At 48.3% G+C, this 23679-nt stretch overlaps 2 protein-coding genes across 2 annotated transcripts in view; both read left to right on the top strand.

Annotated features, from left to right (window-relative positions):
* Window positions 1-10609, top strand: part of LOC133362424 (zinc finger protein 883-like) — a 30800-nt gene extending 20191 nt beyond the window's left edge. Inside the window, exons 5-6 of the mRNA XM_061581365.1 lie at window positions 8706-8775; window positions 10530-10609. The gene's annotated coding sequence lies outside the window, so the exon portion shown is untranslated. The remainder of the gene's footprint in view (window positions 1-8705; window positions 8776-10529) is intronic.
* The window catches only part of LOC133362427 (zinc finger protein 271-like), a 33070-nt gene continuing 19443 nt past the window's right edge, over window positions 10053-23679 (top strand). Inside the window, exons 1-3 of the mRNA XM_061581372.1 lie at window positions 10053-10186; window positions 10596-11563; window positions 18975-19459. Of these exons, the coding sequence (XP_061437356.1) occupies window positions 10053-10186; window positions 10596-11563; window positions 18975-19459 (1587 nt within the window). The remainder of the gene's footprint in view (window positions 10187-10595; window positions 11564-18974; window positions 19460-23679) is intronic.

Consider the following 23679-nt stretch of genomic DNA (forward strand, 5'->3'; position numbering starts at 1 on the left):
TCAATTCTCTCGCTTAGTTTAGCAATTTCGATTTAAAGCTTTCGTGACTGCAGTGATTCATCTCCTTGGTTCTTTTGGTAAAGTCACATAGAATGGAAATAATAAACTACAAATTTTTTAAACAAAATAATACAAATAAAACATAACATTTTATAATGTTTTATATCACGTAGAATGGAAATAATAAAATTATAAAACTAATATTAGGTTTTATATGTTTATTATTTTATTATTTCCATTCTACGTGACTTTACCGAAAGAACCAAGAAGATAGTTTAGCAACCTGTGAAAGAACGCGATCAGCCAGGCGATGCGTTAGTTGTGTTAACTCTAGATGTGACGCTTTCGTGACTGCCAGGATTCATACTCTTAGGTTTTTTTCGGTAAAGTCACCATGTAGGTAAAAAATGAAATAAAAATTCATAAAAGTAACAATAGAAATAAAATATGAAATAAATCACGACGTTTCGGAGGCAACACAAGTCTCCGTCATCAGGTGGCACCGTCACAGCCAGATTTGCTGCATCAAGTGAGGCGTGATTTTTTATTTATTTCTATTTTTACTTTTATTAATTTTAAATTCATTTGTTACCTGCATGTTGACTTTACCGAAACAACCTAAGAGTCTGTTAGTTGGTGTGTTGACCGACTCTCTGTGTTGCATTACATTTGAAATGTTAAGTTTGTTTGATTAAGTGTCTCTCTCTGTGTGCAGTCACCAAAGCTCCAAATCTCTCATTGACACAAGGCCGTAATTATAATGTTATAATAATGATAATATATAAATTATAATGTTATAATAAATATAATATATATAAATTATAATGTTATAATAAGTATAATATGTTATAATAATTATAACATGTTATAATAATCATAATATGTTATAATAATTATAATAATCAAATATGCCCCTCCAATATATTGCTGTAAAATATTTGTAAATAATAATTGCGATGCTCTGTTAATAAAAACAACAATTTGCTAAACCTTGGCCACGAAATCTGGACTTGTCTTTATATAACAATGTGTAATGCGGGCGCGGGCGACCTCCCGGATGTGACGTCACGGAGAGGTGGAGTTAGGTGACGTGGGAGGAAAGGTTAAGGTTCTTAAGGGAGGAGACCGGAAGAGGAAGGCAGAACGAGTGGGACTGGACCAGAGTAAGGCCACGTGGGCAAAGCCAAGGGGTGGCAGCGGCGGCCAGCGGTGGCCAGCTAAGGGAGCAGCCAGCGGAGCTGCGAGAGAAGACAGCGGTGGGGCGGCTGGAGAGAAGGCGGACGAGGAGCTGCGGGGAACACAGCCGGCGAGGCTGTGTGTGAGGGAGAGGCTACGAGAGCGACGAGAGGAGAGAGAGGCTGAGAGAACGACGAGGGGAGGAACTGCAGGAGAGCAGTATCAGTGTCAGTATAGAGTCTTATAGAAGGACAGCCGTGCGGGTTAAGAGAGAAGAACCGAATAAAGGACACCAAGCCAGACATCGTGGTCGAGTCCTTTATTACATTGGTGTCGGAAGTGCAACGGCATGTCGAAACAAGTGAGAAAGAAAAATGTTCCAGCGCCGGCATCGGCTTCTTCGTCCGAAGACGAAGACTTCCCTCCAAACATGGATCCTGCCAGGGTGGTGGAGGAGAGCCCTGCTGAAACGAGTGCGGGGACGGGAGTGGAAGATGTAGCCACAGTGTCAGGGCCGCCGACACCATCAGACGCTGATCGGCGATGGCTGCAGGTGGCTGAGCAACTGGAGACTCTCAAGGACGCCCTGGGCCAATTGTGTCATCTCGTCACCCCAAGCACGGCGACGGAGAGAGCGGAGAGTGCTCCACAGGCCGCCACGGGTTCTTCACTCCCGGCGCCATGGGCCACGCGGCAGGAGGCCGCCATCTTGCGCGTGCCGCGGCGGGAATCCGCCATCTTGACCACGCCGCGATTCGACGCCATTTTGAATTTGCCTCCGGAGGAACCATCGGCGGAGGGCGGAGTGAAGCGAAGTCGGAGTCGCCATCTCACCACGGTCAAGGAATTCGCCATTGGGGGCGACTGGAGCGCTTTCGCCTGCAGATTTTTAGCGGCGGTCCGTTCTGCGAGATGGACCGATGCTGAGGCCTTGGAAGTGTTGCCGACTCTTCTGGACGACGAATCTGTTCGTTTTTTTCGCTCCATTAAGGCCGAGAAGAAGAGGACATTATATGGAGTTTTTCAAGAAATGGCCGACGCCTACGAGCCACCTGACGACGCGCATCGGCGATTCGCTCAACGACAACGAGCGCCCGAGGAGTCGCCTGTGGCGTACAGGGGTGCAGTGCTTGATTTAGCTATGGCCGCGTATCCAGATACAACACCTGACCTGCTCGAGCCTCTCATCTTGGGCAAGATGCTCGAGCTGTCGCGGGATCTTGGGATTCCCATGCCGGTGTGCGGGCATGAGAAGCTCACCTCCCGGGCGGCGGCGAAATGTCTGGATGCACAATTCAACCTACGACGATGGAAACAGGTCACGGCGTGGACAGGGGGGCCCGTCGCGGAGGGTGGCGCTCTGGGTTGGGACCCTACGAAGTCGGTATACGTGCCGGATGAGCGGGGCCCTCAGGAGCTGACGGCCGCCTCGGTGCCATGGTCAGGCCGCGGTGGACCGGCCTCTCGTGCTGCACCGCCGATACGCGGGCGGCGCGATGCAAGGCCTGCGCTTCGGCGCAACGACGCCGATTGCTTCCGCTGCGGACGGAAGGGCCACTACGCGAAGGACTGCTGGGCCCGCATCCCGGGTCCGCCACAACAGGAGGCCTCATTACCGGCCAAGCCGCCCAAGGATCCACCGAAACAGGCAAGTCGGCACGCACCAGACACCCGGCAAGGCTTTACACCTCACCCATCACCTTCGTTGTGCGGTCATAGTGTTGTTGTTAAAGAGGGACCTTCGACGGGGCCTTGTCGCTCTGTGACGCAGTGGCGCAAATTGGCACGGAGGGTTGTTGCGGCCGCTACGGGTTCGTCCACCGTGCCGGGGTCTATACAAGGGGTGGACGTGCGCATTTTGGTCGATTCCGGGGCGTCCGCGACTATTATTTCGGATGTCATTTTTCATCTGTTAGGCATCCCACCCGGGGCCGTGCGTCCGGTTTACGGGTCGTGCGTCGCTGCGAACGGGGGTAGTATGGGCATCGTGGGCCAGGTGGACGCTAAAATATCTATTGGGGATGTGTCGGCCTCGGGCGTTGTGTTGATTTCAAGATCCTTGGCAGTTCCCTGTTTATTGGGCACTGATTTTCTGGCTAAAATGCCTATTTTGATCAAAATTAATGAGAATTGTATTGAACTGCCGGGTGGCCGTCAAATTTCGTTTCTGCCGTCGCCCTGGGGGCGACCTGCTTCGGCCGTACAAGTGCAGGCGCTATCCGTGGCATCTGTTGATATTCCACCTGGTTCACAGATGCTTATTCCCCTGCGGTATCGGAAGCCCCTGCCTGGTCGGCTGGGAGCGGTTGGGATCTTGTTGTCACCTTCAGCCTCGATAACGGCCGGATCGGCGCTGGTCGGAGCGCAGACCATCGTCCGGCCAGATCAATTACCGTTTTTGCAGGTGCTCAATGCGGGTACGGAAAATGTCTGTGTCCCAGCCGGCACGGTTGTGGCACATGCCACCACGGCATTTACGGCTCACGATTGTTCGCATAGCCAGGGAGTGGTTGCTGGTGTTTCCGAGCCTGTGGCTTCGGATGACCGCTGGATTGCTAGCTTATGTGACGGAAATTCTTCCCTGTCTGTGGATCAACGGGGTGCGCTTCATAAATTGTTATTGACGTATTCCGATGTGTTTAGCTCCAATGATTTGGATTTGGGACGCACCTCATTGCTTCACCATCACATTGCTACAGGCGACGCTGCCCCTATTCGGTTGAATTCGCACCGAATGAGTCCGGCCGAGCGAGAACACGTTCGGGGGGCAGTGGAGGATATGTTGGCTGCGGATATTATATCGCCGTCGAACAGCCCATGGGGCGCGCCTGTGGTTTTGGTTAAGAAAAAGGATGGCAAATTGCGATTCTGTGTTGACTTTCGAAAATTGAATAAGATATCGGTGGCAGATGCGTATCCCCTGCCGCGTATGGACGACTCCCTCGACGCATTGTCGGGGGCTAAGTATTTCTCTACACTGGACCTCTCTTCGGGATTTTGGCAGCTTCCCCTTGACGAGCCCTCACGGGAGAAGACCGCATTCCGTACGCCGCAGGGGTTGTTTCAATTTAACTGCCTGCCGATGGGGCTGAATGCGGCCCCTGCCACATTTCAAAGGCTCATGGAACTCGTTTTGACGGGGTTGCAGTGGGAGACATGTCTCATATATTTGGACGATATCATCGTCTTCAGCCGCACATTTGATGAACATTTAAGGCGGCTGGAGACGGTGTTCGCGAGGATGCGCTCCGCGAACTTGAAATTTAAACCAAAGAAATGTCACCTACTGCAACGGTCCGTCCGTTATTTGGGGCACATCGTGAGTGCTGAGGGGGTGTCTACGGACCCGGAAAAAACGGCGTGCGTCCGAGATTGGCCGACTCCGGTCACCGTGGGGGATGTACGTCGCTTTCTGGGATTTGCCTCGTATTATCGAAGATTTGTACCGAATTTTGCGACCATCGCGAGGCCCTTGCACCTCCTTACGGGTAAGGGACGTAAGTTTGCGTGGGGACCGCCGGAGGAGGCGGCCTTTCAGAGTCTGCGTAATCTGTTGGCTACCGCCCCAACATTGGATTATCCGGATTTCAATCAACCGTTCATTCTTGATACGGATGCGAGCGACACAGGTATTGGCGCGGTGTTGTCTCAGTCTAAAGGGGGCGTAGAGCGCGTCGTTGCGTATGGTAGCCGGGTCCTGTCGCCCGCGGAAACACGCTACTGTGTCACTCGCAGGGAACTCTTAGCCGTTGTTTTTTTCCTACGTCAGTTTCGACCGTACCTGTACGGCCGTTCCTTTATCGTACGTACGGATCATGCGGCCTTGCAATATGCCCTTAAAATGGATCAACCTTCCGGCCAGCTGTCGCGTTGGTTGGACACGCTGCAAGAATTTTCATTTCAAATTCACCATCGTAAAGGGGTGCGCCATGCGAACGCAGACGCACTTTCTAGGTTGCCGCAGCGCTCCCCTTGCAAATGTGCGTCGGGGACGCAGAGATGTGCGCCCAGCCTACCCCCCCCTCAGCCGGTGGTATTGGCTGTGGAGAAGTCGGATGCTACTGTGGAACCGGGGCCGACTGATGGGGTTTTGAATCTGCCACGGTCTGTTTGGATAAGGGAGCAAATGATGGATGAGTCGTTAGTGTCCTTGCGGAAGCGATCCAAAGTGGAGGTTGGGGGTCCGGTTACGGAGGGTGCGCCGGAAACCGCGGTCCGAGATGGTCTGCTTATGTGGAGGGAAAGTCTCCAGGAACACTGGCGTCTAGTGGTGCCTGCGTCCCTCCGATACGAGTTGATTAGAACTCTCCATTGTGACACGCTATTACATCTGGGTGTGCAGAAGACCTTGTTGACGTTGCAACGTCATTATTTTTGGCACGGCATGTCGACGGATGTCGTGGGGCACGTCCGCGCGTGCCCTGACTGTGCCCGGCGTAAGCCTCCTAAACATCCTTATGTGCCACCCTTACAGTCAATTCGGGTGTCTCGGGTCAATGAATTGGTGGCACTGGACATTTTGGGACCTTTCCCACCTTCGGCGAGGGGTAATAAATATTTGCTGGTCGGGGTTGAGTACCTCTCCCGTTGGCCGATGGCCTGGCCGTTGCCCGATCAATCGGCCGCGGCCATTACCGACGCCTTTTTGTTCGGATATGTTATGGACAAGGGTGCGCCGGAGAGACTCCTTACGGATCAGGGCCGAAATTTTTCTTCGAAATTATTGGCGGAAGTATGCGCGGGCCTAGGGACTAAGAAGGTCCGGACATCCCCATACCATCCGCAAACGGATGGTATGGTTGAGCGGCTAAACCGGACATTGTCTGCCATGCTGTGCCACACGGTGAGTGAGCAACAATCGGATTGGGACCTGCACATCCCGGGGGTGCTTTCGGCGTACAGGATGACTCCTCATGCGGCTACGGGTTTTTCGCCATTTTACCTTATGTATGGTCGGGAAAACGTGCCGCCAATGGATGTGCAGATGGGAACCGGTGTGAGGGGACCTTGTAAACCGCTTCCTGACTACATTCGGGACACTGTTCGCCGGGTCTCGGAGGCGCGGGAGAGTGCCCGTGTGGCTACGGCCAAAGCTCAGGCCCGAAATGAGAGGTACGCACGGCGTTCCAAAGGGGAGTGCCCCTGGAAGGTTGGGGACCTGGCCTGGCTCCATTGCCCGCAGGTGCGGCCGGGTACCTCTCCCAAATTTCACAAACCTTGGCGAGGGCCTGTCCGCCTCATTGAGGTTCCTAATCCTCAGTCGGCGCGTGTTCAAATTGGTTCTCGCCGCTGGTTTGTTCACACGTCGCGCTTGAAACCGTATGTTGCTCCCCTACATGATGCATCATCTCCCAATGTTGCCTTGCCGGGGTCTGTTGCTGCCGACTCTCCCCCGCCTGCGTCCATTGATCTTGCTAGAGCGCCTGTCGTACCTGTTCCAGGCAGGCCGGCCTTGACACCGGAGGGGACGAGGCGCTCTGCTCGGAGGGTGCCTGCCAGATCTGCGGGTCCTTCGAGCCCTGCAGCCCTTCCGACCCCGCTGCAGACGCATCCGCGGGACAAGCCCAAAACTGATCCTTCAAGGACACGGGACGTTGGTGGACTTCCAACAGCGACAGGGGGATTTCACCCTGTCGCTCCTCAAACTCAATCACGTTCCCGTTCCGCGGATGGGCCGCCGACCGTCCGGGACGGGCCGGCGACCCGCACACGCTCTAAATCCCTTGTGTTTCGTTGATTGTTATGTTGTATTGTTCTTACTGTGTATTTATTGCCTGCTTCTGCTACGTTATTGATTGTTGAGTTGTGTTGATTGTTCTTACTGTTATATTGCATGCTTGGTGTCCTTTGGTGTGTTACGCTCGGGTTCGCCCGCATTACTGTTGGTGTTGTTCAGCCGAGGTCGGCTGGGTTTTTCTCCACGGGGGAGGGTGGTGTAATGCGGGCGCGGGCGACCTCCCGGATGTGACGTCACGGAGAGGTGGAGTTAGGTGACGTGGGAGGAAAGGTTAAGGTTCTTAAGGGAGGAGACCGGAAGAGGAAGGCAGAACGAGTGGGACTGGACCAGAGTAAGGCCACGTGGGCAAAGCCAAGGGGTGGCAGCGGCGGCCAGCGGTGGCCAGCTAAGGGAGCAGCCAGCGGAGCTGCGAGAGAAGACAGCGGTGGGGCGGCTGGAGAGAAGGCGGACGAGGAGCTGCGGGGAACACAGCCGGCGAGGCTGTGTGTGAGGGAGAGGCTACGAGAGCGACGAGAGGAGAGAGAGGCTGAGAGAACGACGAGGGGAGGAACTGCAGGAGAGCAGTATCAGTGTCAGTATAGAGTCTTATAGAAGGACAGCCGTGCGGGTTAAGAGAGAAGAACCGAATAAAGGACACCAAGCCAGACATCGTGGTCGAGTCCTTTATTACAAATGCATAGATTTCTGTTTATATGATTGCGTTGTACTTTATGAATCCCTAATCTCTGCCATTACATACTATGAAACAAGAAAAGGTAAAAAAGAAAAAACAGCAATGTAATACAATACACTATTAGACATTATTGTATAAAATAAAACAAATTCCATCCCATGTGTTAGTGAACTTTTACAAATATTTTAGGGAGGAAAATGCAGGAAATGAGTTATCAAATTTAGATATTTTTCTGGGGGGGGACCCCAGACCCCCTGCAAGATTTGGTCCCCCCCAATGTTGACTCCGTGGCTACGGCCTTGCATTGACATGCTAATTTCTCTACCCCCCCCCTCTCTACCCCCCCCTCTCTCTCTAAGGCCTCGACACAGGCGTTGTTTCTTTGTGTGTCTCTGTGTGTGTGTGTCTCTGTGTCTGTCATGTCTATGTGTGTGTCTCTCTCTGTGTGTCTGTGTCATCTCTCTGTGTGTCTCTGTGTGTCTCTCTGTGTCTCTGTGTCATCTCTCTCTGTGTGTCTATGTGTGTGTCTCTCTCTCTGTCTTTCTGTCATCTCTTTCTGCTTATGTGTCTGTCTATGTGTCTCCGTGTCTGTGTTTTGTCTCTCTCTCAAATTGAGAAATCTTTGGAAGAACGTTATCAACCTGTTGGGGTGTTGACTGTTATGTTAGCTGACTCTCTGTGTTGTATTGCATTACATTTCTAAGTTTACTAGGTTTTTTTTCTCTTTCATTTGTACCTGATGATGATTGCTTGTGTTGCAATTGAAACGTTGTATGCTATTTGCACACAGTGTTGGTTTTAGATGCTTTTTGTGGAATATTTTGCTGTTTTTCCCTGGATTTTCATGTTTGCACAGTCACATAGTCACTTTAAGATGTTTTCTCGTTCATGTTTTTGTTTGTTGCGGTTGCATCCGATTCAAGAGCCGAATGGCTCACGGGGCTATACCAAATAAATGAAACTGAAACTACAATATTATTTATTTATTTATTCTACGTGACTTTACCGAAAGGACCAAAGAGTATCTTGCTTAAGTTTTAATTTCTCTTCACCTGGCTCGCTACTTTGTAACTTTGTTTTATTTTAAATATTCGCAGTTTTTTTTTCATTTTTTACCAGGCCACGCCCGCTTGAGCTGCTGTACCGCTCTTGTTTTCAGAAGCGACCTGCCCACAACAACAATAACAAGGTGAGGCTTGTCAACAGCGTGGCGGTGTTCACTCTGGACGCGTGGCGGTGTTCACTCTGGACGCGTGGCGGTGTTCACTCTGGACGCGTGGCGGTGTTCACTCTGGACGCGTGGCGGTGTTCACTCTGGACACGTTGCGGTGTTCACTCTGGACGCGTGGCGGTGTTCACTCTAGACGCGTGGCGGTGTTCACTCTAGACGCGTGGCGGTGTTCACTCTGGACACGTGGCGGTGTTCACTCTGGACGCGTGGCGGTGTTCACTCTGGACGCGTGGCGGTGTTCACTCTCTGCATGTGGAGTGGGGAGAACCGGGGGATCCGGAGGGAAATCCACGCGACCACAGGAAGAGAGAAAGACACACAAACTAAATATACAGCAGGCATCAGGGTTGGGATGAATCCACGACTTCCTGTATGCCAGGAGAGGTAGTTAACATCTCACCACGGGGAGCGAGAGAGACACGCAGCCTCGGCGATGTTGATTAATCCTCATTGAATTACTTTGTGGAGTCAGGAAGCATTAATAGTGAGTGGATGAAGGTGGTTAGGCATGGGTCTGGACACACCTCTTAACCATGCCAGTAGGTGACAGTGTAAAGTTTGTGTTTGCAGTTAAGTCTATTAACTCTATTGAACACGGAGGTTATACTGTATCACAACAATAGTTTGTTTTTGTTTTCCTCTGGAACTTTATAAGAATGGAAACAGTCAAGAAGTTAACACAGCACACACATGCAGCTGAAGTCAGATCTGTTCATCCCAGCATTCAAGGACATCGTGAGTCTGGCTGGCTTCACACCTCTAAGTTGCGATTGAACATTAATTTATGCATTTTTGCATAACACAAATAGTATTATTTTCAACACCTTTTGCTATGTCAGCTAAATTTAGCTTTCATAAATACAGTGATCCCTCGTTTATCGCGGTTAATGGGGACCGGAACCCCCCGCGATAAGTGCAAATCCGCGAAGTAGGATTGGCCCCCCTAGGAATTTCCGTATATGTGTGTGTGGGTACCAGAATGTTTAAAATATGTATTTTTATACTTTATATATATTTTACTTAAATCTATTTAACTAGCTGTACTACCCGGCTTCGCCCGGGACTTGTATCCACCACGGCCGGCCGCCTTTGTATATATTTTACTTAAATCTATTTAATTATAAAACCTTAATATTATACATTCACTCTCTCTCATACGATACGTATTATGGTGTTCTACACTCACCAGTTAATTTCGAACACAACACTAAGATACGCGAGACACAGTTGACAGCATGAACGAGAGTGGCGAGATACAACAAGGGAATAAGCTGGGAGAGGATGCGATGATGCGCAGCCAATCAGCTCACGGGATACTGTACATCCACTCGTGCTCTCATTCGTCGATCTCGCGCCGGGAACCAATCACGTGCCTTGTCTGAAAAATCCACGATGCACAGAGGCCGCGAAACTTGAACCGTGAAGTGGCGAGGGATTACTGTATTCCTTTTGTAGCTAGACAGCCAAAATTGTGTGCTCGGAGTTTTAGGTTTAACATTCATTTTGAAGATTCGAGGGCTTCCTGGCATGTTTATGACCATTCGCCCTCTAATTGTGTGCCAGAACAGCCCGTGTGATGAATTTGGGAATCTTTTTCACGATATCATGAATATATGAATAAGTGTCGACTTCTAAGTCATGTGTTACCGTGTAAATATGCATTCCTCTGTGCATCGATACTGATGTGGATATAACTTTTTTTCTGTCTGCAGCTGTCGCTTCCTCTGCAGACTTGGTCTGATGGAGCAAAGGCACTCGGCGCGGCTCGGTGCAAAAAGGCAACAATGCGACCGGTGTGCATTCAGCACGGATCGTCCTGAACATTTGACAAGGCACCAGAGAACACACACGGGAGAGAAACCGTTCAAGTGCACTGTGTGTGGGAAGGCGTTTTCAGATTCATCTGCTCTTATAAAACACCAGAGAACACACACGGGAGATAAACCCTTCAAGTGCAGTGTGTGTGGGAGGGCGTTTGCACAGTCATCTGCTCTTGTAATACACCAGAGAACACACACGGGAGAGAAACCCTTCAGGTGCAGTGTGTGTGGGAAGGCGTTTGCACATTTATATACTCTTATAATGCACCAGAGAACTCACACGGGAGAGAAACCCTTTAAGTGCAGTGTGTGTGGGAAGGCGTTTTTACAGTCAGCTAATCTTGTAGCACACCAGAGAACACACACGGGAGAGAAACCCTTTAAGTGCAGTGTGTGTGGGAAGGCGTTTTCACAGTCAGCTAATCTTGTAGCACACCAGAGAACACACATGGGAGAGAAACCCTTCAAGTGCAGTTTATGCGGGAAGGCGTTTGCACAGTCATCTGCTCTTGAAAGACACCAGAGAACACACACAGGAGAGAAACCCTTCAAGTGCAGTGTGTGTGGGAAGGCATTTGCATGTTCATCAAATCGTCATTTACACCAGAGAACTCACACGGGAGAGAAACCCTTTAAGTGCAGTGTGTGTGGGAAGGCGTTTTCACAGTCAGCTAATCTTGTAGCACACCAGAGAACACACACTGGAGAGAAACCCTTTAAGTGCAGTGTGTGTGGGAAGGCGTTTTCACAGTCAGCTAATCTTGTAGCACACCAGAGAACACACATGGGAGAGAAACCCTTCAAGTGCAGTTTATGCAGGAAGGCGTTTGCACAGTCATCTGCTCTTGAAAGACACCAGAGAACACACACAGGAGAGAAACCCTTCAAGTGCAGTGTGTGTGGGAAGGCGTTTGCATGTTCATCAGATCGTCATTTACACCAGAGAACACAGACGGGAGAGAAACCCTTCAAGTGCAGTGTGAGTGGGAAGGTGTTTGCACAGTCATCTGCTCTTGAAAGACACCAGAGAACACAGAAGCATCAGAAGATCCACAAGGAGTGGAGTCTGAAATCAGCTTGTGAAAGTCAAAGTGCCGCAATGATCTCATCCCTCATCAAACAAGAACCGGAAGAAAATCCCAGCTTGGACACTTTTAAAGGTGTCAAGGTGAAATATGAAGAGGTGAAGGTGAAATGTGAAGAAGTGATGGTGAAGAGTGAAGAAGTGATGGTGAAGAGTGAAGATGTGATGGTGAAGAGTGAAGAAGTGATGGTAAAATGTGAAGATGAAGAGTCAACTCCAAAATCGGACCTGCACATTGATGGAGGCAACGTGAAGCAGGAGGAGAATTCTGACTGTGAGGCAGAGCGAGGCAACTCTCAGCAGTTTGTGGAAGTGGAGGTGTGGGTGGACTTCCTCCGAGACAATACAAAGTCAAATGGAGACCCGGTAAATGTGTAAGCCTGAGACGATGTTGCTCCAATAGATGCACCTTTGTCACAGGCTATTAATGACAAGAATGAAGTTGAACACTCAATTCCTAGGTTCAACTTGCAGAGTAAGAGTGGCAAGTCTGTGTGGACCTGTGTGTTGGGTAGATCTCTAACCAGGAGCGAGAGCCAATAAGCTCCCAAGCATTCGCTATGTTATCAATTGCATTTATATGGTGCTTGCTTAATCGCCTCGGCAACTCGGAGTTTTGTATCGTATCTCGTTTCAAACACTCGAAGAGCATCCCCAAGTAGCAGCTGCCCCTGTGTGGCACAAGGTGGTGGCCCTGCACCGGTCTGCATGTGGACAAGAGCCTGTCAGTAGGGGGCGATGGTTGATGTGGCATCTTAGTTGTGGAGTTTGTAGGTAATGTTTAGAATTTCATCAATTTTGACCCAGATGCCAGCATGCAATGGCCTACTCGTTTTGAATGGTGCATTAGTATGTTGTACATACACTGTTAAGCAGACGGTGCGTATTTTTTTAATTAGCTTCTTGTTATTAGGATGTAACCTAATGCAGTATATTTCAGTGCAGTAATTCAATTTTGTTAATATGCCTGTCAATAATTTAGAATGAATACTTGTATGATGGTGTGCGTACATGTACCATTTTGTCTATAAGGGTCAAACATTGAATAAGTGATGTTAGGACAAAGTGTGTGTTTTGCAAGTAACCTGTACAGATCACTCAGGTGAGACTCATAGTTCTTGTGCTACAGGTCAAAGGGTACTTTTGTGTTTTGAGGAAGCGTCTGCCTCTGGAGCAACTCATTGTCTTTGAAATAGGGAGCACACTCAGATCATTAATCAGTTACAAGGAATACCACTCAAAAGTTACACGTAGAGGAGATACATTCTCAACAACATGAATTATAATTTTGTCTTACGTGTTGACGTAGATTTTGTCTAACTAGGACGAGAAATACTCCTTGCTGATTAACGTCTGGATATTCGTAATTATCAGTTGAAGCAACCCCGGCTGCTCTTGAGACGCTGTGCACCAATACGGATCCACAGGTGGCTTGCACTGAATCAATGACGGACTCCCAGAAGGCTGTGCTAGTTATAGTTTGTGTAAAATATTCCTCTGTTTCATGGAAAGATCGATAAATGAAAGATGTGTCTGCTGATCTGCTTCATAGCAAGGAGGTAATTTTAAGAGCACATTTGAAATGCATTTTTGGTACAGATTTGTATTCGGTTACAAGGCAGAGCACATCTAGTAGATACATTCTGCACAACATCACTCATTTGAAATTTGCATGACGTCTTATATGTTGGCGAACTAGGACAAGAAATGGTCCTTGCCGATTAACGTCTGGATGTTCACAACCATGTGTTGAAGCAAGCCTGACCGCCTGCGGCGTCCCTCACAACCATTTATGGCCTTGGGCCAGGAAAGTCACGAAGAAAATTGCGCACGAACGACGCATTCACGCAAGCTCCCGATGCTCCGTTTTGAAGTTTTAAAATGAAACAACTTTGAATTGTATTATGTTTTGCATTTGATACTTGTATTTCTTCATTAAAAGCTGATATCATTTTTCATCTGGAAGACTTCATTGAAAATGACATTTCGTGTGAATTTTCTCTCGTCGTTAAGTAGATGGCCTTACCAGGGTTCGGTTCGATGCGGACTTTCACCTGGTTGGGATCGCGGGGTGGAGATAAGGTGACACAGAGCTGGCCGTGCCAGAAGACCGCCGTCTTCAGATCGATTCCAACGCGATCGAACGTCTGTCCCCGCTCCTCCGTCGTTCATGTAGGGGGCGCGTAGGTTTGCAGCGCCTCCTGCATAAAAACGACGGAAAGTGCAGGGTTCACCACAGATGAAGTTGTGTGCTTATATAAGAGTACTCGCGGGAAGCACCCGGCGTGGAATTTCCCACCTTTTATCGTAATCTATAGGATACTAAGGCTAAGCACACCCGAGGATTGCACTTTTGTTGAAAAATGAAGTTGCAAATATTTGTCCATTATTGGCCAAAAACGGCATAGGTTAGTATGCCGATTTTATATATTGGGACGTGCACATTTCATCATAAAATGTTCAACTTTTAATCTAATACATAGCATACTAAGGGTAAATACAATTGATGAATGAACTTTTTGTTGAAAAAGAAAGCTATGAAAATTTGGCTTATTTTGGTTAAAACCGGCATAAGTATCCCCGATTTTATTTTTGGGGCGTGAAAAACTAATCGTGAAATTTCCCACTTTTAAAGTAATATAGAGCATACAAATGCTTCACAAAATGGAGGAATTCACTTTATATTGGAAAATCTAGCTATGAAAATTGAGCAAATTTTGGCCAAGAACAGCATTGGTAAACTATGCCGATTTGATGTTTTTACTTAAAATTTAATGGTGAAATTTCTCACTTTTAATGTAATATATAGACTACTCAGGCTAAACACAACCGAGGAATGCACTTTTTGTAAAAAAATACAGCTGTAAAAATTCGTTACATTTTAGCCAAAAACGGCAGAGGTTAGTATGTCGATTTTTTGTTTGGGACGTGAACATTTCATCGTGAAATTTTCCACTTTTAATCTAATACATATCATACTAAGGCTAAATACAATGGAGCAATGAACCTTTGTCGACAAATAAGGCTGTGAAAGTTTGGCCAATTATGGCCGATTTTATTTTTTTACTTTAAAATTTCATGGTGAAATTTACCACTTTTTTTACGTAATATATAGAATACTAAGGCTAAGCACACCCGAGGATTGAACTTTTGTTAAAAAATGAAGCCCATTATTGGCCAATAACGGCATTTTTATCTAACACATGGCATACTAAGGGTAAATACAATAGAGGAATTAACTTTCGTCCTAAAATAAAACTGTGAAAGTTGGGCTTATTGAGCCTAAAAACGGCACAGTATGCCGATTAACTTTTTTACATTCGAAAATTTCATGCATGAAATTCCCCACTTTTTAACGTTATATATAGGCTACTCAGGCTAAACACAACCAAGGAATGCACTTTTCGTTGAAAAATAAAGCTAGAAAATTTTGATCGATTTTGCCAAAAAACGGCCTAGATTAGTATGGCGATTATCTTTTCATGGACGTGAAAATGTCATCGTGAAATGTCGCCAGCGGTGTGCTGGAGAGCCAAGCCACAACATCTACAAAGTGCTGCTCATAGCGAGTAGCAGCACCGGTAGAGGTCGTCACGGCACACACAGAGGGGGTGGGTGGCCAGCTCCACGCCCGGCCGCCTTTGTCTCCCCAGTGCTGGCGATGTTGACACACCGCACCGGGGACTCGTTTGAGGCCGTATCGACAACGCCGCTCCCCTTCTGTCAACAAACTTGAACTCTAACCCCGCTCTCTGACGTCACCGCTCAGCGTGACCTCATCGGCATCAAACGCCAGGGGGAGGTGTACATCGCAAGTGACGTCATGTCACCTGCTGCCGCGTGACGTCACTAGGGACCAGGAAGTTGCCGCTCCGCCCGTGAACTGAAATCCGAGGTGAGAAATTATCATCGCGGTTGTGGTGGTGGTGGTTGTGGTGCTTGTGGTGGTTGTGGTGCTTGTGGTGGTGGTGGTGCTTGTGGTGGTGGTGCTGCTTGTGGTGGTGGTGCTGCTTGTGGTGGTGGTGGTGCTTGTGGTGGTGGTGGTGCTTGTGGTGGTGGTGGTGCTTGTGGTGGTGGTGGTGCTGCTTGTGGTGGTGGTGGTGCTGCTTGTGGTGGTGGTGGTGCTGCTTGTGGTGGTGGTGGTGCTGCTTGTGGTGGTGGTGGTGCTGCTTGTGGTGGTGGTGGTGCTGCTTGTGGTGGTGGTGGTGCTGCTTGTGGTGGTGGTGGTGCTGCTTGTGGTGGTGGTGGTGCTGCTTGTGGTGGTGGTGGTGCTGCTTGTGGTGGTGGTGGTGGTGCTGCTTGTGGTGGTGGTGGTGCTGCTTGTGGTGGTGGTGGTGCTGCTTGTGGTGGTGGTGGTGCTGCTTGTGGTGGTGGTGGTGCTGCTTGTGGTGGTGGTGGTGCGCTTGTGGTGGTGGTGGTGCTGCTTGTGGTGGTGGTGGTGCTGCTTGTGGTGGTGGTGGTGCTGCTTGTGGTGGTGGTGGTGCTGCTTGTGGTGGTGGTGGTGCTGCTTGTGGTGGTGGTGGTGCTGCTTGTGGTGGTGGTGGTGCTGCTTGTGGTGGTGGTGGTGCTGCTTGTGGTGGTGGTGCTGCTTGTGGTGGTGGTGCTGCTTGTGGTGGTGGTGCTGCTTGTGGTGCTTGTGGTGCTGCTTGTGCTGCTTGTGGTGCTTGTGGTGCTGCTTGTGGTGCTTGTGGTGCTGCTTGTGGCTGCTTGTGGTGCTGCTTGTGGTGCTGCTTGTGGTGCTGCTTGTGGTGCTGCTTGTGGTGCTGCTTGTGGTGCTGCTTGTGGTGCTGCTTGTGGTGCTGCTTGTGGTGCTGCTTGTGGTGCTGCTTGTGGTGCTTGTGGTGCTGCTTGTGGTGCTTGTGGTGCTGCTTGTGGTGCTTGTGGTGCTGCTTGTGGTGCTTGTGGTGCTGCTTGTGGTGCTTGTGGTGCTGCTTGTGGTGCTTGTGGTGCTGTTGTGGTGCTTGTGGTGCTGCTTGTGGTGCTTGTGGTGCTGCTTGTGGTGCTTGTGGTGCTGCTTGTGGTGCTTGTGGTGCTGCTTGTGGTGCTTGTGGTGCTGCTTGTGGTGCTTGTGGTGCTGCTTGTGGTGCTTGTGGTGCTGCTTGTGGTGCTTGTGGTGCTGCTTGTGGTGCTTGTGGTGCTGCTTGTGGTGCTTGTGGTGCTGCTTGTGGTGCTTGTGGTGCTGCTTGTGGTGCTTGTGGTGCTGCTTGTGGTGCTTGTGGTGCTGCTTGTGGTGCTTGTGGTGCTGCTTGTGGTGCTTGTGGTGCTGCTGTGGTGCTTGTGGTGCTGCTTGTGGGTGCTTGTGGTGCTGCTTGTGGTGCTTGTGGTGCTTGTGGTGCTGCTTGTGGTGCTGCTTGTGGTGCTGCTTGTGGTGCTGCTTGTGGTGCTTGTGGTGCTGCTTGTGGTGCTGCTTGTGGTGCTGCTTGTGGTGCTGCTTGTGGTGCTGCTTGTGGTGCTGCTTGTGGTGCTGCTTGTGGTGCTGCTTGTGGTGCTGCTTGTGGTGCTGCTTGTGGTGCTGCTTGTGGTGCTGCTTGTGGTGGTGCTTGTGGTGGTGCTTGTGGTGGTGCTTGTGGTGGTGCTTGTGGTGGTGCTTGTGGTGGTGCTTGTGGTGGTGCTTGTGGTGGTGCTTGTGGTGGTGCTTGTGGTGGTGCTTGTGGTGGTGCTTGTTGTTGTGGTTGGTGTGTACCGAGGTAGAGCCTCGCTCTCTCTACGGGATGTCAATTGAGTAGCAGCGAGCATGGAAGCGATGTCCAGGTTGGAACTTTACAACGCGGGGCCTTGCCTCCTGCCCTCGCCTGATCGCGTTTGCTTCAATTCTGTCGCTTAGATTTGTGTTTTTTGTTTGCGTTCCGACTGCAGGTATTGTGGTCTATGCAAACATGACTCCTCGTAAAAAAGGTGTCAATTTTCTTGCGAGATAGAAGAATAAAAAAACAATTATATCTCGCTTAAGTTGAATTTATCTTCACCCGGCTCCCCACTTTGTAACTTTGTTTTACTTTAAATATTAACACAGTTTTTATTTTTACCAGGCCAAGCCCGCTTGAGCTGCTGTACCGCTCTTGTTTTCAGAAGCGACCTGCCCACAACAACAAGGTGAGGCTCGTCAACAGCGTGGCGGTGTTCACTCTGGACGCGTGGCAGTGTTCACTCTGGACGCGTGGTGGTGTTTACTCTGGACGCGTGGTGGTGTTTACTCTGGACGCGTGGTGGTGTTTACTCTAGACGTGTGGCGGTGTTCACTCTGGACGCGTGGCGGTGTTCACTCTCTGCATGTGGAGTGGGGACAACCGGGGGATCCGGAGGGAAATCCACGCGACCACAGGAAGAGAGAAAGACACACAAACTAAATATACAGCAGGCGTCAGGATTTGGATGAACCCACGACTTTCTGTATGCCAGGAGAGGTAGTTAACATCTCACCACGGGGAGCGAGAGAGACACGCAGCCTCGGCGGTGTTGATTAATCCTCATTGAATTACTTTGTGGAGTCAGGAAGCATTAATAGTGAGTGGATGAAGGTGGTTAGGCATGGGTCTGGACACACCTCTTAACCATGCCAGTGTGTAACAGTGTAAAGTTTGTGTTTGCAGTAAAGTCTATTAACTCTATTGAACACGGAGGTTATATCACAACAATAGTTTGTTTTTGTTTTCCTCTGGAACTTTATAAGAATGGAAACAGTCAAGAAGTTAACACAGCACACATGCAGCTGAAGTCAGATCTGTTCATTTCAGCGTGCAAGAACATCGTGAGCCTGGCTGGCTTCACACCTATAAGTTGCGATTGAACATTAATATTATGCATTTTTGCATAACACAAATAGTATCATTTTCAACACCTTTTGCTATGTCAGCTAAATTTAGCTTTCATAAATATTCCTTTTGTAGCTAGACAGCCAAAATTGTGTGCTCGGAGTTTTGGGTTAACATTCATTTTGAAGATTCGAGTGCTTCCAGGCATGTTTATGACCATTCGCCCTCTCATTGTGTGCCAGAACAGCCCATGTGATGAATTTGGGAAACTTTTCCACTATATTATGAATATATGAATAAGTGTCGACTTATAAGTCATGTGTTACTGTGTAAATATGCATTCCTCTGTGCATTGATACTGACGTGGATATAACTTTTTTTCTGTCTGCAGCTGTCGCTTCCTTTGTCGAATTTGTCTGATGGAGCAAAGGCACTCGGCGCGGCTCGGTGCAAAAAGGCATCAATGCGACCGGTGTGCATACAGCACGGATTATATTAGACATTTGACACAGCACCAGAGAACTCACACAGGAGAGAAACCCTTCAAGTGCAGTGTGTGTGGGAAGGCGTTTTCAGATTCATCTGCTCTTGTAAAACACCAGAAAACACACACGGGAGAGAAACACTTCAAGTGCAGTGTGTGTGGGAGGGAGTTTGCACGTTCATCTACTCTTGTAATACACCAGAGAACACACACGGGAGAGAAACCCTTCAGGTGCACTCTGTGCGGGACGGCATTTGCACGGAAACAAAATCTTCAAGTACACCAGAGAACACACACGGGAGAGAAACCCTTCAAGTGCAGTGTGTGTGGGAGGGAGTTTGCACGTTCATCTACTCTTGTAATACACCAGAGAACACACACGGGAGAGAAACCCTTCAGGTGCACTCTGTGCGGGACGGCATTTGCACGGAAACAAAATCTTCAAGTACACCAGAGAACACACACGGGAGAGAAACCCTTAAAGTGCAGTGTGTGCGGGAAGGTGTTTGCACAGTCATCAAATCTTCAAGGACACCAGAGAACACACAAGCATCAGAAGATCCACAAGGAGTGGAGTCTGAAATCAGCTTGTGAAAGTCAAAGTGCCGCAATGAGCCCATCCCTCATCAAACAAGAACCGGAAGACAATTTCGGCTTGGACGATTTTAAAGGTATCGAGGTGAAACATGAAGAGGTGCAGGTGAAATGTGAAGAAGTGATGGTGAAGAGCGAAGAAGTGAAAGTAAAATGTGAAGATGAAGATTCAACTCCAATATCGGACCTTCACATCGATGGAGGCAACGTGAAGCAGGAGGAGAATTATGACTGTGAGGCAGAGCGAGGCAACTCCCAGCAGTTTGTGGAAGTGGAGGTGTGGGTGGACTTCCTCCGATAAAATACAAAGTCAAATGGAGACCCGGTAGATTCGTAAGCTTGAGACGATGTCGCTTCAATCGATGCACCTTTGTCACAGGCCTTTAATGACAAGAATGTGAAGTTGAACACTCAGTTCCTAGGTTCAACCTGCAGGGTAAGAGCAGCCAGTTCTTGTAAACCTGTGTGTTGGGTAGATCTCTAACCAGGAGCGGGAGCCAATAAGCTCCCCAGCATTCACTATGTTATCAATTGTATTTATATGGTGCTTGCTTAATCGCCCCGGCAATTCGGAGTTTTGTATTGTATCTCGTCTCAACCACTCGAAGAGCATCCCCAAGTAGCAGCTGCCCCTGTGTGGCACAAGGTGGTGGCCCTGCACCGGCCTACATGTGGACAAGAGCCTGTCAGTAGGGGGCGATGGTTGATGTGACATCTCAGTTGTGGAGTTTGTAATGTTTATAATTTGATCAATTTTGACCCAGACGCCAGCATGCAATGGCCGACTCGTTTTGAAAGACACAATAGTATGTTGTACATACACTGTTAAGCAGACGGTGGTATCATTTAAAATAGCTACTTGTTAATATGATGTAACCTGATGCAGCATATTTCAGTGCAGTAATTCAATTTTGTTAAAATGACTCAATAAGTTCGAATGATTACTTGTCTGATGGTGTGCGTACATGTAACATTTTGTCTATAAGGGTCAAACATTGAATAAGTCATGTTAGGACACAGTGTGTGTTTTGAAGTAACCTGTACAGGATCACTCAGGTGAGACTCCTTCGTGTGATACAGGTCAAAGGGTATTTTTGTGTTTTCAGGACGCATCTCCCTCTGGAGCAACTCATTGTCTTTGAAATAGGGAGCACACTTGGATCATTCATCTGTTACAAGGAATACCACTCAAAAGTTACACGTAGAGGAGATACATTCTCTACAACACGAATTATAATTTTGTATTACGTGTTGACGTAGATTTTGTCGAATTAGGACGAGAAATGGTCCTTGCCGATTAAAGTCTGGATGTTCACAACCATGGATTGAAGCAAGCCTGACCGCCTGCGGTGCCCCTCACAACCATTTACGGCCTTGGGCCAGGAAAGTCACAAAAAAAATAGCACACGAACGACGCATCCGCGCAAGCACCCGATGCTCCGTTTTGAAGTTTGAAAATGAAACAACTTTGAATTATTCATTGAAAACGACATTTCGTGTGAATTTTCTCTCATCGTTAAGTAGATGGCCTTGCCGGGGATTCCATTCGATGCGGACTTTCACCTGGTTGGGATCGCGGGATTGAGATGAGGCGACACAGAGCTGGCCGTGCGAGAAGACCGCCGTCTGCAGATCAATTCCAACGTGATCGAACGTCTGTCCCTGCGCCTCCGTCGTTCATGCAGGGGGCGCGTAGGTTTACAGCACCCCCTGCATGAAAACGACAGAAAGTGCAGCGTTCATCACAGTTAAAGTAGTGTGCTTATATATAAATTCATTTTTTGTCTGTCTGTGTGTTCACGCGCTTGCGAGGGATTTGTCTCTCTAACAGTGAGGTTTACGAAAAAAATTTGCCCGGTACCACGCCGGAAGCCCTGCGGTTGGCAAGCACTATTCGTTTTTCACATCCGTCACCATTAAATTAGTTTAATTAGCGATTTTGTGCGATATTTCTTTATTTATGTAGTTTTGTCGCACGATGCGGGACAAAGCACGCAATTGCACCCCTAGCAACGCACACACGTTCGATAAAAAAATCTCATTCGCGTTAACAATGCTTAAAAAATATATACAACGCTGAGGTTCATTCTTCAAAGTCTTATGTCCCCCCCACCCCAATGCGTGCAGTTACTGCTATAAAGTCCGTATATATTAATATTAGAGCGCTTAGATGGCATTGTTGCAGCGCGGGTGGGGAGAGCGGCCCAGCCCCCAGCCTGGCAATGTGTCACCTCCTCCGGCTTGGCAATCTAGGCGAGGCCGCGGGCTCTGCATGGGACTAGGCCTCACCACGGCAATGTGAAGTAGAATTTTATTTAATCTTTCGCTAAGAACTCAAGTTTATTGTTTACTATTATGAAACAAATAAGTTGGCAAATATTACAATAAAAATGTTTGTGTGTAGAAAACTAATATTGCACTATTTGGTTGCTAAATATGTTCTTGTTGTGCTGTGTTTCTATGAAGCTGAGACGGTGTACTGCCAGTCCGTGCTGTTACCTGCTGCCTGCTCATTAATTAACGTCGGTGCACTGGCACCATTCTGGCGAATTGCCCGATGATGCGAAACGTCGTACTCAAAAATTGTAAATGTTGTGGATTCACTCTTCAACACACCGGTGGTCTAAAGTAGGGAACTTTTTGTCTTTGTCAACGTGACAGTTTTTTGCTGATTGGCCGTGTCGGGTGGTGGAGGATTACGACACATAATTAATAACGCGATCTAACCCAAAAATGTTTGTAATAAATAATATTGGTCGCGAAAGCCTACATGTTAAACTATTATCTACACTGCTAATTTTGCTTTTGGGCATTGAGTGTATGCCAGTCTATAATCTGTTGCCTGCTTCTTTACCTCACTCGGTGTACTGCCAGCCTTTCATGTTGACTGTATCCTGCTTTATCAGCTGCTGACCATATTGCCAGCCTTTCATGTCGACTGTAGCAATGCTTGTGTCATTGAGTCGGCGTACTGGCAGTCTATAATCTAGACTGTAGCCTACTTCTCAACTTAGCTATGCGTACTGCTGCTCTTTAATGTAAGCTTATTTCATCTTATTTCTTCAATGCATTTCTATTGTTTCGATTGCACACGTCACGCTATTTACTGATACGTAGTACTGCGATGCCGATTAATATGTTATACTGCTAAATACGTTGGATTTTCTTAGCTACAGCCCATTGCATTTCGTCTATCGTTTTGTTACATTCGTGGGAACATCACCCATTTAAATTTTGTCGTACCGCACCTTTACTTTCCACCAAAGCGGGGAGCACGCAGGGAGGTTCAATGCCCCAAATATTGTTGACCTTGCTTTCTTACGGTGGGTGAGGAACATTGTGAGAGAGACATTGTTCTTCCATACCAAGAAAACACCATCGCACAATTTCTTGACACTAACAGAGCATACAATGCCCTACAATAACACATTTTCTTGTCGCAAGGCCAAGATGGGTACCACGTCAAGATTCCTCCAATTACAAATTTGCAGGACAAAGACATCCTTACGAAACTGTCTCGTCTAAAAAACTTCTATTCCTTCGTGATCATGGACAGAGGAGGACACCACATTGTGGTGCGCCAACCTCTTTCACCAATATGTTGTCGATGAGTATGCCAACATTGAGAGTGAGCGCCTTTTACATTCTACTGAATCAAAACCGCCTGTGTGTGAACAGTATGCTCATCTCTGGGACGCCATCAATTCCGAAGGAGATGCAAACTGTTACAATGTGGGCTGATTAGTTGTTTTGCCTTCATCCTTCACAGCTCCACCAAGATACATGCATGAGAAAACTCGGGATGCCATGACGTACATCAGCCAATATGCCACTCCCCATCTCTTCATCACATTCACTTGCAATCCCAAATGAAAGGAGATCCAGGTTTACCTTCATCCAATCCAAAAGCCACCAGACAGACATGACATCTTAGTGAGGGTCTAAAACTCAAAGTTTATGACCTCATGATGCTTATTATGACCAACGAAGGCGGCGTGTTTGGATAGACAAGCAGTAACTTGCACACCGTTGGGTGGCTAAAACGTCGTCCACCTCGTGCTCACATTTCGCTATGGATGAGGGAAACAATTCATGCAAGTCACATTGACACATTAATCAGTGCTAAGC

Source organism: Lethenteron reissneri, unplaced genomic scaffold, assembly GCF_015708825.2.
Source record: "Lethenteron reissneri isolate LAM-NWPU_2019-01 unplaced genomic scaffold, ASM1570882v1 scaffold_147, whole genome shotgun sequence".
Classification (NCBI taxonomy): Eukaryota; Metazoa; Chordata; class Hyperoartia; order Petromyzontiformes; family Petromyzontidae; genus Lethenteron; species Lethenteron reissneri.